The sequence below is a fragment of the Dromiciops gliroides genome, chromosome 2, assembly GCF_019393635.1.
Source record: "Dromiciops gliroides isolate mDroGli1 chromosome 2, mDroGli1.pri, whole genome shotgun sequence".
Taxonomy (NCBI): Eukaryota; Metazoa; Chordata; class Mammalia; order Microbiotheria; family Microbiotheriidae; genus Dromiciops; species Dromiciops gliroides.
The window spans coordinates 126,535,012-126,551,022 of record NC_057862.1 but is presented as its reverse complement, the minus strand read 5'-3'; the positions used below and the strand labels follow the sequence as shown (position 1 = coordinate 126,551,022).

At 37.4% G+C, this 16,011-nt stretch overlaps 1 protein-coding gene across 2 annotated transcripts in view; it reads left to right on the top strand.

Annotated features, from left to right (window-relative positions):
• AKAP13 (A-kinase anchoring protein 13) overlaps nucleotides 1-16,011 on the top strand; it is a 393,887-nt gene that overhangs the window by 332,739 nt on the left and 45,137 nt on the right. For both annotated transcript variants that reach the window (XM_043982253.1, XM_043982254.1), the window contains 2 exons: nucleotides 1,147-1,279; nucleotides 9,778-9,952. In XM_043982253.1, coding sequence (XP_043838188.1) covers nucleotides 1,147-1,279; nucleotides 9,778-9,952 — 308 coding nt within the window. The remainder of the gene's footprint in view (nucleotides 1-1,146; nucleotides 1,280-9,777; nucleotides 9,953-16,011) is intronic.

The following is a 16,011-nucleotide window of genomic DNA, read 5'->3' as shown; positions in this document are numbered from 1 at the left end:
CACAAAAATCTTTGTGTTTCCATTTGATCTTCTCCTTTTTTTTTTTTTTTGAGTCCTGGGACATCTTGGGGAAATGTTTTTATATTTTTCCCCCTTAAAAACAGAATGGCTGTTCCTTTGGCTGATTTTTTTTTCCATGTTCTCTACTGAGAAATAAGCAAAGTGAATTTCCTTGGGATGTAAAAAAGTCCATTTATTGGTAGACATGGATCTGATGTGATAGTGCCAAAGATAAAAATTTCATCACATGAATAACTGCCTTTTCATTCCTTATTTCCTTCTTCAAATCTGGCTCATTATGTTGTCTCACTTTGAGGGGGGAAAAAAATCCTGCATAATCACATGTAATTTCAGTCAACAGCCATATTTGACACTCACCACCACCGCCACCCATTGTAAACAAAGCAGTGATACAGATTTCAGTTCCTTCCCTCAGGAAGCTTACTGTACAATCGGTCTTACAGTTAGTTCAGCCTTTATCATCAAAGCTTAATTCATTTACTACAGATTCTGGATTCACTTCGGGCTGATAGTTGACTAAAATTAATTCCTTTTAGCACACTCAATAGAGCAAGCCAGACTTGCCAGTATTTTATATGTAATCATACTTATGGATAAGCTATAAAAATAAACTACCATTTACTTGCCTGAAAGTTAAGACTTAGAATCAATACCTAATTAGTATCAGCTCAAAGAAAAATCAAAATCCAGGATATTTAATAACACTGTTTTGCTTTATAAATGGTTTTATTTTTTTGACTGTGGACTTAAGATTGAAAGATTGAAAAGAGCCGCTCCCCCCCCAAAAAAATACCTGTGCCACATAAATGCAATAGTTATTCTATTGTACTACGTTGGAATTTAGTACTAAAATATTAATTGCTCATAAGAAAATAGGAATTCATTTCTTAGCAGCAGAGGGCACTGTAGGATATGTTCCATCTTAATTCTTAATCGTTTTATGCAAATATCCCTAACTCTTCTCTACTACCCAATTCTGTTTCTTTTTCTTTAATTTAAAAATATGAACCATTTGTGGTTAAAATAATAAGTGACAATAGGATCATATGGAAAGAAATTTAGATGAGAAAAGGTTTATATCACCTATTATTTCCCTTTTTAAAATGTACTTTTTTTTTCTTTTAGTGTAACTGAACAGGCCTTTAACTTTGCTCCACAAAGCCCCTCCAAGAAAGATTTTGAAGGGAAAAGTGGAACAAAAGTCAGTCGCACCTTCAGCTATATCAAGAATAAAATGTCCAGCAGTAAGAAGAGCAAAGTAAGTGAATCTGATACTCACTTGTATTCTGCTTAGGTTTCCTGATGACCTAAATCAAGCATCAGAACATTATAGTTACATAAGGATGTGGATGGGAAAAAAAAAATTCAAAGATATAATCTGAAAGCTCTTTTTGAAAAATGGGCTCATGTATGAATTTGAGGCACAAGGATTGTGATGAGATTGGTGACTCAGGTTAAAAATGACATTTGAAGATTTCCTGCAGTTTGTAAGCATTGCAGTGTATTTAATGTTTCAATTGAGTATTTACACCTATGAAATGTGATCCCTCAGGAAGTCACAAGGACTTTGAAAACTGCCTTGTTTAATGTGATTTATTTTTTCTTTTTATTCTTGGCCCCTGAAGAAATAGTGCCAATGCCAGTAATTTAGTGTTTTCAAAATATTGAAAGTCAAAAATAGAGTAATTTAATTTACTTATAATTTCCTCTTGTAATCAATAGATAAAAACCAGTGGAGAAAAGTACCTTACCATAGGAATTTCTGCTTCATTTTCTGTCTCCTTTCCTTTCCTTTCCTTTCCGTTCCGTTCCGTTCCGTTCCTTTTCCTTTTCCTTTTCCTTTCCTGTTCCTTTACCTTTTCCTTTCCTCCCAAAAATCAAGTTTGGAAATTTATTTACAAAAGTCAGCTTAGGGGGCAGCTAGGTGGCACAGTGGATAAAGCACTGGCCCTGGATTCAGGAGGACCTGAGTTCAAATCCGGCCTCAGACACTTGTCACTTACTAGCTGTGTGACCCTGGGCAAGTCACAACCCTCATTGCCCTGCAAAAAAATTTTTTTTTTTTAATCAGCTTAATTATTGCCTGGGAAGAGCTTGCCTGGGAAGAGAAATGACCTCCAGGATAAATGGGCCACCCAATCATATGAAACTGTGGTCAAAAGGCAAAAACTAACTTAAATATGCCTGCATTGTCTCTGCTGAATGGTTCAAACTCTTAAACTTGTGGAAATGTAGCAATCAAATCTGCCCTGTTTTTAGTAGCTATTAGGAAAAGATACAATACTCAAGAATAGCCTGTCTTTTGTTCACAAAGAGCAAAAGTAAATAATTGAAATTTCCTTCTCATTCCTATTCCCTGACCACATGACAACAGTGGTGATGATAACTAACATTTATGTAGTGCTTACTATGTGCCAGGCATTGTGCTAAGCACAATTATTATCTCAGTCGATCTTCATAAAACCCTTGGGAGGTGGGTGCTATTATCCTTGTTTTACAAATGAGAAAACTTGAGACAAACAGGTTAAGTGACTTGCCTGGGGTCATACAATTAGTGTCTGTGTCTTCCTAACTCCTGGCCCAGCACTTTATCTATTCTGCCACCTAGAAAAGCAGAAAACCAGGTGAAACAGGAAGAAAAGAGTCTAGATAATCAGAATTATCCAATGTTGTCTACATACTTATCTATAGTTTGCAGTTAAAGAAGCTAAGGCCTAAAGAGGAGGCTAGATCTTCACAGGGAGATGGTTAGTAGAGCTGAGAATAGGACTTGTTCAGTCCAATAGCCAAATGACCCAAATACATAACTAGAAAATGCCTTTCAAAGGGGTCACGATGTGAAGAAAGATCAGTCACTTTCCAGTCAGTTAACAATTACCTTTTGAGTATCTTCTCATCATTGTGCCTTTCTCCTTGAAGTTGCTGAGAAAATCCTAAAATGTTTAAAAGAGTAGTAGATAACACAAGACAGATTCTAGTGCTCAAAAGGACTTGAGAGATTCCCCAATTCCAATGACTCCCTTATTTTATAAGGGGGGGGAGGGGAAGCAGTTCCAGAGAGTTGAAGGGACTAGCCTAGCCTTCTAATTCAGTAGCAAAACGAGTATTAGAACCTAGTTCTCTTCTTACTTTAGCATGGTTTCTTTAAGATAACAATCTCCCTGCCACTAAGCATTTTTGTATCTCCATAAAAGCTTTGCAGTTAGGTGGTTGAGAATAGGGGGCGGAGTAGTGGGGAGGATGAAGAATTACACTAGAACTGAGTCTGCATCATTGCTGACAGAAACCATTTGAGTAAATAAGACACTGGTTGACCTTGCTGGAAATTACGACACTATTGTGCAATTGACTTAAGTTCCTCTCAGAGGGTGTGTGTGTGTGTGTGTGTGTGTGTGTGTGTGTGTGTGTGTGTGTGTGTGTGTGTGTGTGTGTGTGTTGTGTCTTCAGTCTTCACAGTGTGGTCATCTGTGTGTGTGTGTGTGTGTGTGTGTGTGTGTTGTGTCTTCAGTCTTCACAGTGTGGTCATCAGAGGCCAGGCTGCCTCAAGCAATGGAAAGTCTGAAACGTAATTGTAAAAGAAATACCTAGTTCAGAATTACAAGCCCTTTCACACTATTATTGGCTTCTATGTAGTCCCCTGTCCTTAGTAAATTTAGAAATTTGCAAGACATTGTTTTACAGTTATAGTTCCCAGCTTAGAGGTTGCCATTGGTACTTCTGCCTGCGGAGGGAACTCACTGTTGTATTTTTTGCCCCCACCCTAAGCAGAAGTTGTTAGTGGGAAGGATATGAGGAGTAGATATGGGACCTTCTAAGGACTGGACTTTTATAAGTATCTGGGTGCTTTGCATCTTGGTCACCCAATCAGGAGTTTTTTTCTCTAAATGAAAATAGGTTTGTCCAGCAGCAGTGACTTTATTTCCAACATTACAAAAAAAGCAGCATGCCTTTTCCCAGTCCAAGCAATGGAATAGAAAATCAAGATCTAAATATCCCACTTCTGAGTCTGTTAATAATTTTCTGAAATGTAAGGAAGGTCACATCATTTGAATCACCTTTTAAATAGCCTTGTGTCTTCCTTTTTTCTTTAGTCGGTTTGAGATTTCTTTCATCATCTGTAAAATAACTTTTAAAAATAACATGTATTAGCAGCCTTTTGTGATGAGTAAGGATATTAAAAGTCATTTTAAAACTATCAATATAAATAGTATTCATTAAGATTGCTTAAGAAAATCTTTAGGGGTAGTTTGGAGATTTCTACTTAAAAAGAGTCTGATTTGATTTGTGTTATTATGTATCTTCTTTTTTTAAAAAATGTTAATGTGCAACCACATATTTATTACTCTAACTTGATTTGCCGAATCAGTGAATCTTAATATAGTTCTTTGGGAATTAACAAAAACTGACAAAAAGTCATTAGAAAAAGCATGAGATTTCAAGGAGGCCACTAGCACTCTAAACAGGAAGTATAACAGGAAGAAGACCCAGTTACAGCTTCTGTCTTCTGCGATCTTTGAGAAAGAGTTCTACATACAATTTTCTTCAAACTAATTTTACTTGAGTCAAAGTACTGAAAAGCCCATGATATTTGTTGCTGGCTTTTTAAACCTGTAGAAATCTTTGTATACATCATGGTTCACTTTGGGTGAGTCAGTTTTCTCCTTCCACTGAAATTATGAAGAGACATTTTTAGTGGAGGTTAAGCAAAATACTTGGGAGTAGAGGGTTACAATCCCAGTGTTACTGAAGCACTTGGTAATTTGGGGGCAAGTCATGCATTTCTTCTAACACATGCTTTCCTAAAGAGGAATGAATGCAGATAAGGCTGGTAAGCACCAGCTTGTCATTCTGATGGATGAGTATTTGAAAAGTGATGCACTAGAATCAGACTGTCAACACTAGAAGCAGCCTTAGACATCATTTAGTCCAATCTCTTTATCTTCCAGAAGAAGAAATTGAGTCTGAGAATTATAGAACTTTGCCAAGACTGCACAGTGAGTTAATGTAGGATCTAGGGCAAGAACTCAGATCTCCTGGCTGCTGGTCCAGTTCTATGCCCTGTATAACATGCTGCTGCTTGTTTAGCTGTAGTAATAAATTCAATTATACGTTCTCTTATTATGTTCACTATATGACAGAATTGCTCATCACAAACAAATGGAAGAAAGTTTAAGTTTTCCTGATTCATAATTGTGATCATTTGTGTTTAAAAAAAATCACTTTCCTCCACTGTCATCCTAATAGAGATTTTTGTTCATCTCTTTTCAAACACTAAGTTTTTCCTCGGGAAGAGGTTGTTTTTGTTTTTGTTTTTTTAATTTCAAAATATGGAAGTTTGGTAGGTGAAAAAGTTAAGTAATAATATGAAAAATCAGACTTGTAAAAAAAAAAAAAAAGATTACCCCTTTGCCAAAGCCTGATGATTCACCAAGAGGGTTCCTAAAGGAATCACTGGTTTTATAAAATGAAGCATTTAGTTCAAAGAGATTTTTTTAAAGTGATCATCAGCACAATGCTGTTAAAACAAACAAACAAACAAAAACAGACCAAGTTGTCTTTCCAAGCTTGAGTGATGTTGGGGAGAATTAGTTTTGTTTCATTTCCCATATCATTTTTAAACGTTGTTACTAGCAGCATCCAAATAGTTAAGATTGTCTTCAAGGAAACAGGCTTTTATCAACCCTCCCCTCTCTTTCTCAACCAGTCTCCGGCTTCCTCTTATACTTTCTCTAATGGCAGCTTGAAGCTGATCTGCTCTGTCCTGTAGGCATGAGCTCCTCCTTCTCAGGGAGCAGATTTCCTGTCTTTAGGGAAGAATTATGTCGGTAATTTGGGGTCGGTTTCATGAAGTCCCTCTCATAACAGTGAGACTTATAGGACCAAAACATGGGGAGGTAAGAGCCTGGCTTTTTTTTTTTTTTAACACAAAAACCGAATAAGCAAGCACATAAAGTAAAGACGTGAAGCTTAGGTTTTCTGATTCTTGAAAGAAAACTAACCTTTTGGGGGATTATTGAGAAGAATAGAGGGTGAAGAAACTTAATTTTTAAAGTTTGAACAGCACTGTAGCATTGTAAGGATGTAAACAGCTAGTTGTCATTGCAAATGTCTTATAACTCTTAATTATAAATACACTATAGCTCTTGAGAACTGAGTGTGTGAGGATGCTTTTTGTTTCAACATTTGCATGTAGCAAAACACTAAAAAGTAAAATTTTTGGAAAAGAGGGAGATTCAATAAAGTAACACCATTTTAAAAATTGTTAATTTTTATTACATTTATGTGTATGGTAAGAATTGCTTTTTTTTCTGCTCAGAGCAGTTTCCTGTTTTGTAACTGAAGCAGTTTATCTTTTTTTTAATTCACATTGCATTCTTATTTGTAGTTTTGTTCCATAGTATCACTCTGCCCTCTGACTTTCCATTATAAATGTACCTTAATAATCAGCAACAAAAATGATCCAAACCATATACTTGACAGTCTTCCTCTAGTTTTCTAGTGTTTACCTGTTGTTATTTTTAACATCCACTTTTAGTAAAATACCCACTGCAACACATAAGTGTATATAACACAACAATCTCCATACTAAAGGAAAGCGTATCCCAACAATTCTAGTAATTTTTTAAATTAAAAATTACTTCTCTTTTCAGTCATGCATATGGCACCATACAGTTCTTATTAATTTCCACATAGCTGCCCAGGCAGCTCATCCAAATTCCTCAAATTCGGTTATAATCTATGAAATGTTAAATATTGGGTAACTCATTGAATTATCTAGCGGAATGTTCTGTCTCTGACAATAATATCAAGGAAAATTGTCTCTCTAGGGTACAGATGACCTTCATGGTGTCAACCTCAGGTTATAGCTGTGTACCATAAGTTATTGTTGTCCTGTGATAACCTGTTAAAAGTTTATTTTCCATTAATTTCTCTTTTCTAATACCCATCGGATATTTCCTCTTAGTTTTGATGGTATGCATTATCATGAAAACTTCTTTGGTTAAATACAAAATCATGTAAAGGCCTCATCAACTCTTTGGGTCCTTTAATTGCCTTTCTCAGGAAAGTTCTTAAGATGGAAAGAATAGAACAATGTATAAAATACTCTAGGTGTAGATTTATTTTGGGTTTTAAGCAAAGGGAGAGAATATTGTTTTGTTATTAATAACTTTCCTGGGTGATGATTGTCATTTTGTTCTATCTATATCAGTAAAATGGGATGGGGGGGGGAAGTGAAGTACTAAGGGTTTGCAAGTGAAAAAATTTTTAAAGGCAGTCATATGCCACAAATAAAATTAAAAGACAGCAACCTAGAACTTAGTAGTATTCACAAAAGCATAGTAATAGTTTTTCTTACAATGAAAATGTCCTTACTAGTATAACTTTAATAAAGGCCATTTTTCTTTTTTTCTTCATTTTCTTTGTTTTTGTGGGGGTTGGGGTTTTGGGGGGTTTTTTAATTTGGTGGGGCAGTGAGGGTTAAGTGACTTGCCCAGGGTCACACAGCTAGTAAGTGTCAAGTGTCTGAGGTCATATTTGAACTCAGGTCCTCCAGAATCCAGGGCCAGTATTTATCCACTGCGCCACCTAGCTGCCCCCAAAAGCCATTTTTCAATAAGAATTTGGGCCTGGAATCCAGTGGATTCCTTTTCGTTCCATTGCATTAGTACCAAAGAAGACATATGTATAAAATAGATCCTTGTTACATTATTAGTATATCTTTATATTAAAGGGAATTGTGTCTTTATTTTGAACCTCAGTGGAACTCAAAGAAATTTTGCAAGTCTTAACTTTTCCAAGTCTAATCCACATAGCTCCCCATGTGAAAGGTTCAGATGCTTCTCAAGTCACCTCCCATCCAATTTGTAGCAGTGGTCACTGTGAATCACCTAGCTGTGCATCACTTAAAACAGTTCCAAACACATCTTCAGTTTGATACATGTAACCTGGACCAGGCACTGTCTGCTTTGCCAAAAAATTCATCCACTTTGGTCACCAAGGAATTGAGAATGGGGATCATCTCAAGTGCAGTCAGGCAGAAAATTAGGGGAATGGCCCAAAGTCTCCTAAGACCAGAGAAGCAAATTTAGTCTCCTTGTCCTCCATTTCTTCCTACCACTACAGTTGAATGCTAAGGATAAGAAAGTGCCTCTTCCCTACTTGGACCCTATTTTCCAAAGGAAGGGACCAACTCCCAGTTGAAAGGAAAACTAAAAAGGAAAGTTTGCTCCCATGTAAAATCACTAGGTAGGTGATATCACCTTTGGACATCCTCTTTGTTGTTGTTCAGTCATGTTCAACTCTTTATGACCTCATTAGAAGTTCTCTTGGCAAAGATATTAGTTTGCCATTTCCTTCTCCACATCATTTCATAGCTAAGGAAACTGAGGCACACAGGATTAAGTGACTTGCCCAGGGTCATAAAGCTAGTAAGTGTCTGAGTGTTCCTGACTCCATTCCACACTGTCAGCCCTCTAGCTGACCTTGTTAAGGCATCCTCTTAACATCTTTTTAAGTAACTATTTCATATTATTTTTTTCCCTCTCATTCCCCAAGTACACAGTGCTTTTCTGCTGCCTCTAACTGCCTAAAACTCCTTTTCCCACACTTGATCTGGGCATGTCCTCCTCCACTGTGCCCCATGCTCCAAGATTATCTCTTCATTTCCTCCCAAAAGAAAAACTCCTGTCTACACTATAGGCTGCTCCCAGTGATGTTAGATAAATCTAATTAAATTCACTCACTTTAGCATATAAATGACAGCTCCCCTAAGCTATCCCTTAGACATTTAAAACCTACTAAAGAACTTGCTAGTTGGCAGAAAGTGATTAGGATGGCAGAGGATGCAAGTCACACCAGGCTGCTAATACTTGACATATTCTTGGTATTGCTTGTCCTATTCTTCCCTCTTTTTACCAGGTGCTACCCTAGCCTCACCATTTTGCATTTTTATTCATATGAAGGTTAGGTTATGACTCCTAAGGTCACCCTAACCCCAGGTCTTTTCTGCTTAAGGGTTCTAAGGAGTGGGGAGAAATCAGCTTTGGCACTTTCCTGTTTGAGCAGCATCTGACTAGAACATTTGCCTCTTGACAACTGTACCTAAGAGTTCTTGTGTTCAGGACCAGTAAGGTGGAAATGGAGGAACATATGACCCGGAAGATAATTTCCTGGTATAGGCATGCTGGTATAGGAGGTGCCTTGTCCTTCAGAATGTTTGACTGATGGCACAGCTGTTGGTCCTTGACCCCATGAAAAGACATAGGAAGGAGGAAGTTAGTTGACAGTGATGGGGGGGATGTGTTGGAAGGAGGAAGAGGGTTTGTAGAGTGCAAAAACCTTATGGTAGCAACCTGTTCTGTGCAAGGCAAATGGGGTGTTTCTGCTGGCCAGTTTTGTTGTTACCTTCAAGGTAACACCCTTTCCTAGTCATGGCTCTGCTTGGTAGCTGAAGTAGTTCATCAGAAAATGCTTATTAAGTACCTACTACATGTCAGGCAGCTATTAAGGGGGGGGCGGGGCAGGAACTGAAGAAAACAGGGTTAAGTGACTTGCCCAGAGTTACACAGCTAATAAATGTCTGAGGCCAGGTTTGAACTCAGGAAATTGAATCTTCCTGACTCCAAGCTTTGCACTCTATCCACTGTACCACCTACGTGCCCTTTATCTCTCCACAAAATGCTTTCCTTACTTCTGATGGCATGCTATCCTAAAGGCCTAAGTGAGTGAGAAACTAATGGCACTTTCCTTTGGCAGGAGAAGGAGAAGGACAAAGACAAGATTAAGGAGAAAGAGAAAGATTCCAAAGAGAAAGAAAAGGATAAGAAGATGTTGAACGGACATACGTTTGCTTCCATCCCTGTTGTGGGGCCAATCAATTGCAGCCATTGTCTGAAAGCTTTCACCAACAAAGATGCTTACACATGTGCAAGTAAGCAGCATTCTTCTGTTTCTGAAATGACTTTGCATGGGGGAGATCCTCCAGGGGCCAAGGCTTCTTGAAGGTGTCCTGTTTTGGTTTCTTATCTATTCAAAATTATGTAAATGAAGACTTCGCACTTTATACTTAGTTTTCTTACATGCAGCTGTGTGTTCTAATTGTTCCTTCAATAACTTTAAAAGAAAACTACACATTTCTACTAATTTACTGTTAGTAAATGGTAATGACCAGTCTACTCTGGTTTGTTAATTCTAATAATACCTTCCTTAGCATGTGTGTACTACATTGGCCTCCTGTTGTGTATTAAAACCTACCTTTAATCTACGATTGACTTCTGAGTGATTCCAGGTGATACACTAAGATATTAAGTCTTCCTTATTTCTCCTGAAAAATTTTACCAAAGGAAAGAGAGACACTAATCTGACTAGTTGGGGAAAAGACAACATAGATTTTATTTTAGAGCTCAGAATCCAGTAGAACATACAACTGAGAAATGTCTGTTATTTACCTTTTGCTATCTCTATATGGTCACCTCCTAATTAGACTTGAAAACTAAATGGATTATCTGGGGTAATCAGTGGATGGAGACATTCATTCTTTGGTAAGGAATGCTACATTGTGAAATTGATAATATAACTTCAGTGTCCATCCAGAGTTGAAGTTTTCTGGAATATCTGATCTTTGGAAACATGTTGAGTCATTTCTCTTTATAGGCTCTTTTTGAGGGTCTTATAAAGTAGGAAACAAGAAAAGTTGGGCTCAAGTCTTTTTTGTTATTTTTAGTATGGGCTAAAATTATAGCTGTCTATGCTAGTGGTCTTTGGGTGGCTGCAAACAAATCAAATTTGCCATTAAATTTAGCCACTGATGGATGAAGGGCCCAAGAAGGTAAAGTGAGAAGCCATTAAAAGATACAGATATACTACTCATGCTGGGAACCATAAGAGATACAAAAAAGTATTATCAAGACACAGTTGGTCCCTCTAGACCTTATCCAGTGGCCTGAAACTGGTTTTCAGTGTGTGGTCCATTGGTGATTTTGGTGGAATGCGGTCTTCATTCATTGGCACAAGCATAAGATGTTCTGATAGTTGAATTAAAAGTTCCAGTTAGGGTTGGAATAAAACAGAAAGTTAGGGGTAATTTTTCCCCCCTAAGTGGTGTTAGCACTAGAAGCTCAACAGTCAACTTGAAAGCAGCATTGAGAAGAGTTTAATATGCTGATTTTTTTTTTTCTTGATGTGACTACTGTTAGCTTGTTTAGAAGAAGGAATGCGGGTGGATTCCACAAGTTTTCATTTTTACATTATAATTCGTTTCCTCTATAGATCCAGGGAGGGAAGTTGTGGCAAGCCTCTTTCTAGATACATTAGTCTTGATTTCTTCTTACATCTCTTCCCTTTGCACTTATCCCCCTCAGCTCCTTTCATCCTATGGCACATAGTTTAAATAACTGAAAGAAGAGAGAATTAAATGGTATAACAAGTTAGGACCAAGGAAGAAAGCCATCTTTAAGTCAGAAAAAAACACACAACACAGTCCACCTTCAGAAGAACCATTTTATTTATAGATGGAAGTAACTAATGTGCTTTATTATGATTTCAAAGTCCTTGGTTCAGATCTCTTAAAAAGATGATGTGATATTGTGGAAAGAAATTTGGATTTGAAATGAATCTAATCTAATCTGAACACTTACTGAGACTTGTATAGGGTTACAGCCGAAAGAGACCTTGAGGATTATCTAGTTCAGTGCTATCATTGTGATGTTGGGGAAGTCGCTGTTCTTGGCTTATTTTATAGGATAACGATACTTGTACCTCATTGGATTGTTGTTACCATCAAATGAGGTCTCGTACATACAATTTGCTATCAGGCAAAATTCCTTGTTATTTAATTTAAAGATGAGAGATAGGCATTACTTTAGATATGTCATTTCTAAGTAAAAGTATTTAGATTTTGCTCTATACCCTAAAAACCAGGCATTTGGTCTAGATCAAATTAGCTCAAAATAGTTAAACAGTCCCTCAGCATGAGGGGGATAAGTAAATTTCTGCTAAATAATCAATCAGATATGATGCATGGTGAACTCCTTGGACAGCCATTATTTAGCCCTTTGGTTTCTCAACCTTTTCTCCCAGGCTTCAGGACGTTTCACTGTTTCTAAGAAAGTTAGACTTCTGTGTGACTTTCCCAATTTATACTCTGAATAAATACAATTTAATTAAATAGAACCAAAAAATGGTGAAAGTCTTAAGGATACACTATAATGACTTTCTCTGGTTTCCAGACCTTTTTGAATGTAGCCAATCCTAAATCCTTGTTTGTTTTTTATTGGCATCTTGTCTTCTAAAAAATATAAAGAGAAATTTTCTAGGCTGTTAAGTCCTAAAAGGGAGTTTGACTTGAGCTCCATGTCCAAAGAGGCCTGTTTTCTCATCTGCAAAATGAGTAGATTGGATTAAATGACAATTGAGGTCCCTTCCAGCTATATAGAGATAGATGGGTAGATAGATAGATGGATATTTGTTCTTGGTAGCAAGGGGTAGCAAAGTTCCAGAAAAGAATCCATAAAAACCCATGTCGATTTTCATGGTACCCAACAATGCCAGAGCACCCTCTTGGGAACCATTGGTGCTGGTTGTATAATACTTATCATAAAAAGAATTAATAGTACACATTCATATAACACTAATTATTTTTTATTTTTCCTTCCTTATGGCAACCTATCAGGTAGTGTAACAATTATAATATCTTGGGTTCATGCCATATAAAGATTGTTTAAACAACTGGGGTTATTTATCCTATAGAAGACCAGACCTTGAAGGGACATGATAACCATCTTCAAATATATGAAAAATTGTTACCTGGAAGATATGTTAGATTTCTTCTACTTCTTACCAGAGGACAGAATTTAGAGCTGGATGAAAGTCATAAGGAAACAAATTTAGGTTTTACATGAGCTAAAACTTCCTCCTAACCAAGCTGTCCCAAATATCTGCCTCAGGCACCAGTTATTTCCCTCTCTTTGGAGGTATTCAGGAAAAAGTTGGATGAGCATGTTGTAGAAGTTCTTTCTCAGGAATAAGTAAGATTATATGATTCTTGAGGTTCTTCCAACTCTGAAATTCCGTCCTCCCCATTTTATAGACTCAAGACTCAAGCTCAGAAAGGTTTTTTTGACAGAACATGGATAAATGGCCAGTAAGTAGCAAAGCCAGGACTGTAAACGAGGTCTTCTTCGTCTTCTTTTTTTTTTTTTTGGTGAGGCATTTGGAGTTAAGTGACTTGCCCAGGGTCACACAGCTAGTAAATGTCAAGTGTCTGAGGCCAGATTTGAATTCAGGTCCTCCTGAATCCAGGGCCAGTGCTTTATCCACTGAGCCACCTAGCTGCCCCTGAAAACGAGGTCTTCTGACACGAAAGGCTCATTCTCGTTCTTCTGTTAGACTTCCTCTCCTCAGTTGAAGGATTCTTTCAGCTTTGAATCCTAAGGTTCTATGGTAGGGGGAAACTAAACAAAGAATATTTTAAGACTTTTGTTTTTTGTGGGAGGGTTGAGGTAATGGGGGTTAAGTGACTTGCTCAGAGTCACACAGCTAGTAAGAGTCTAGGCTGGATTTGAACTCCATTGTCCTGACCCCAGGGTCAGTGCTCCATCCACCATGCCCCCTACCTGCCCCTAAGGCTTTGGTCTTAAAAGGATGATTTTGCATTGCCCTATCTCTTTTGTGACAACTTTAATGACATAAAGTTATTGATTAGCTGTGGTTTTTCTAATAGCTGTTTTTACATCTTCTACCAATCACAAATGCATAACCATGGAGCAATCTTAATAAATGATTTAAGAGAATTTTAAGAGTCAGTAATTCCTCTGGAAGCAAACAGTTTCATGAATTATAATGTTCTTTTACCAACCATATCAGTTTATTTTAGATAAGTGTATGCATCTTCTCCCAGTGGTCCTCTGGCTTATAGTTTGTTATGGTAAACAGTTTAATAGAGATTTTAAAAATATAGTTCATCTCATTTACCCTGGTTTACCAGAGAAAGGAAATGGAGTGCAGGATGTTGAAATTGAAACTAAAAGGCATCAGAGAAGCCAAAAGGTGTCACTTTAATAGGCCCTATGAATCTCTATGTTAATTTACCTATGGTTCAGAAAATAAACATAGTTATCCTTTGGAGTGCAATCCTTGGCAAGTCACTCAAGAGTCACAAGGCTCCCTAGAGATGATGGTGAGAGCATAGCATTCAGGGATGGCTGCAAGGTCATTGAATGACAATGTGTAATGTGCTTCTTGTAAAAATGAAAGGAGGAGGAAAAAAAGATGGAGGGGGAATCAAGATAGGAGAAGAAAGGAAAAATAAACAATAATCTTCCCAAAGGGACAGAATCGCCCTATTGTCTCTAGCTTTCTGAAGAGCAGAGCCAGCAGGAAGTTTGTTTGTATGGAGCACAGTGTGTGTTATCCTGGCAGGAAGTGGAAAGTGTGAATAATTATGGGCCACTCACTTTCTTACCTCTCCTCATTCCCTTCACTGTGCTCAAAATCTTCCTGAGATTCTCAAGAAACTGACTCTTCCTTTAGTTACTCATTAACGTCTAGGGAAATGATTTATTTTGGGATGAAAAACAAAATAGTTTCCCTTTTGAATTAACATAGCCCCATTTTGTGAATTTCTAGGGCCTAATGCCAAATCCATGCATTTAGCTCATTTGCCTGATCCTGATGACAGTATTTATAATGCTGCATATGGCATCTCTCTTCTCAAAGATATCATCTACTTTATTTTTTTTTTTTTGGTGAGGCAATTGGGGTTAAGTGACTTGCCCAGGGTCACACAGCTAGTAAGTGTTAAGTGTCTGAGGCCGGATTTGAACTCAGGTACTCCTGACTCCAGGGCTGGTGCTCTGTCCACTGCGCCACCTAGCTGCCCCGATATCATCTACTTTAAATGAGTATAAGTTCTTAGAAAAGCAATAGGTGTTGGTGGTAGTCTTGTTGTTTTAATGAAAAATAATTTCTTGTTCCCTTTGGATCTTTGCTGGGCCAAATCGAGACCATAATCTTAGCTTGTGTGGAAATGGTTGTGATCACAGAAACTAGGAATAAATAGGAACCAAGTGACAACCAGAATGTATTATTTAAAGAATGGCTAATGAACATCTTTAAAAGGAAGCATTCATCATAGAAAGTAGGCATGGCTTTCCAAGAACAGCTTTCAAAAGACTGACTTTATTTCCTTTGTGGATAGGGTTAATTAACTGGTTGATCAAGTAACTATACATATATGTATAGTTTATCTAGATTTTGGCTAAACATTAGATAAAGTCTTTCATGCTCTTGTGTGACATAGTAGAAAGAATACAGGGCTTAGAGTCAACTAACCTTCACTTGAATCCCAAGTCTGCCACTATGTAACCTTGGGCAAGTCACAACCTCGGATCCTCAGTTTCTTGATTTGCAAAATGAAGATGTTGGAATAGATGACCCCCTAAGGTGCCTTCCAGTTCTCATTCTATGATCCTGTGATCATTTGGACAGAATGGAAGGAAGTGAGCTAAAAAATGGTGCAGGTCATATAGATATGAAACTAATTGAATGACCATACCCAAAGAGTAGTCATTAACTATTCACTGTCCCCTTGAAAGGAAGTTGGAATGCCCCCAGGGATCTGTGCTTAGCTCAGTGATTGGGAGAAAGAGAGAGGAGAAGGTATGCTTGTCAGTTTTATGGGTAACACAAATAAGGAATAGCTAACAATAAATGACAGAATCAGTCATGCCAATAGAATGGTAGGTTAACGCTAAAAAGAAACTTAATAGGTATCAATGTGGTCTTATACATGACTCTAGAAAAATTATCATCACAGGTAAAAGGAGAGAAACATAATTTTTTTAAAAAGCTCATCTGAAAAATATTTTGGAGTTTTGGTATACTTCAAGTCAGTATGAGTCGATATTATGAAAAATGGCATCCAGGAAAACTAATGCTCCCTAAGACTTCATTAAGTGACTCCTAGCTTATAGGAATAAAGAAGTGAAAGTC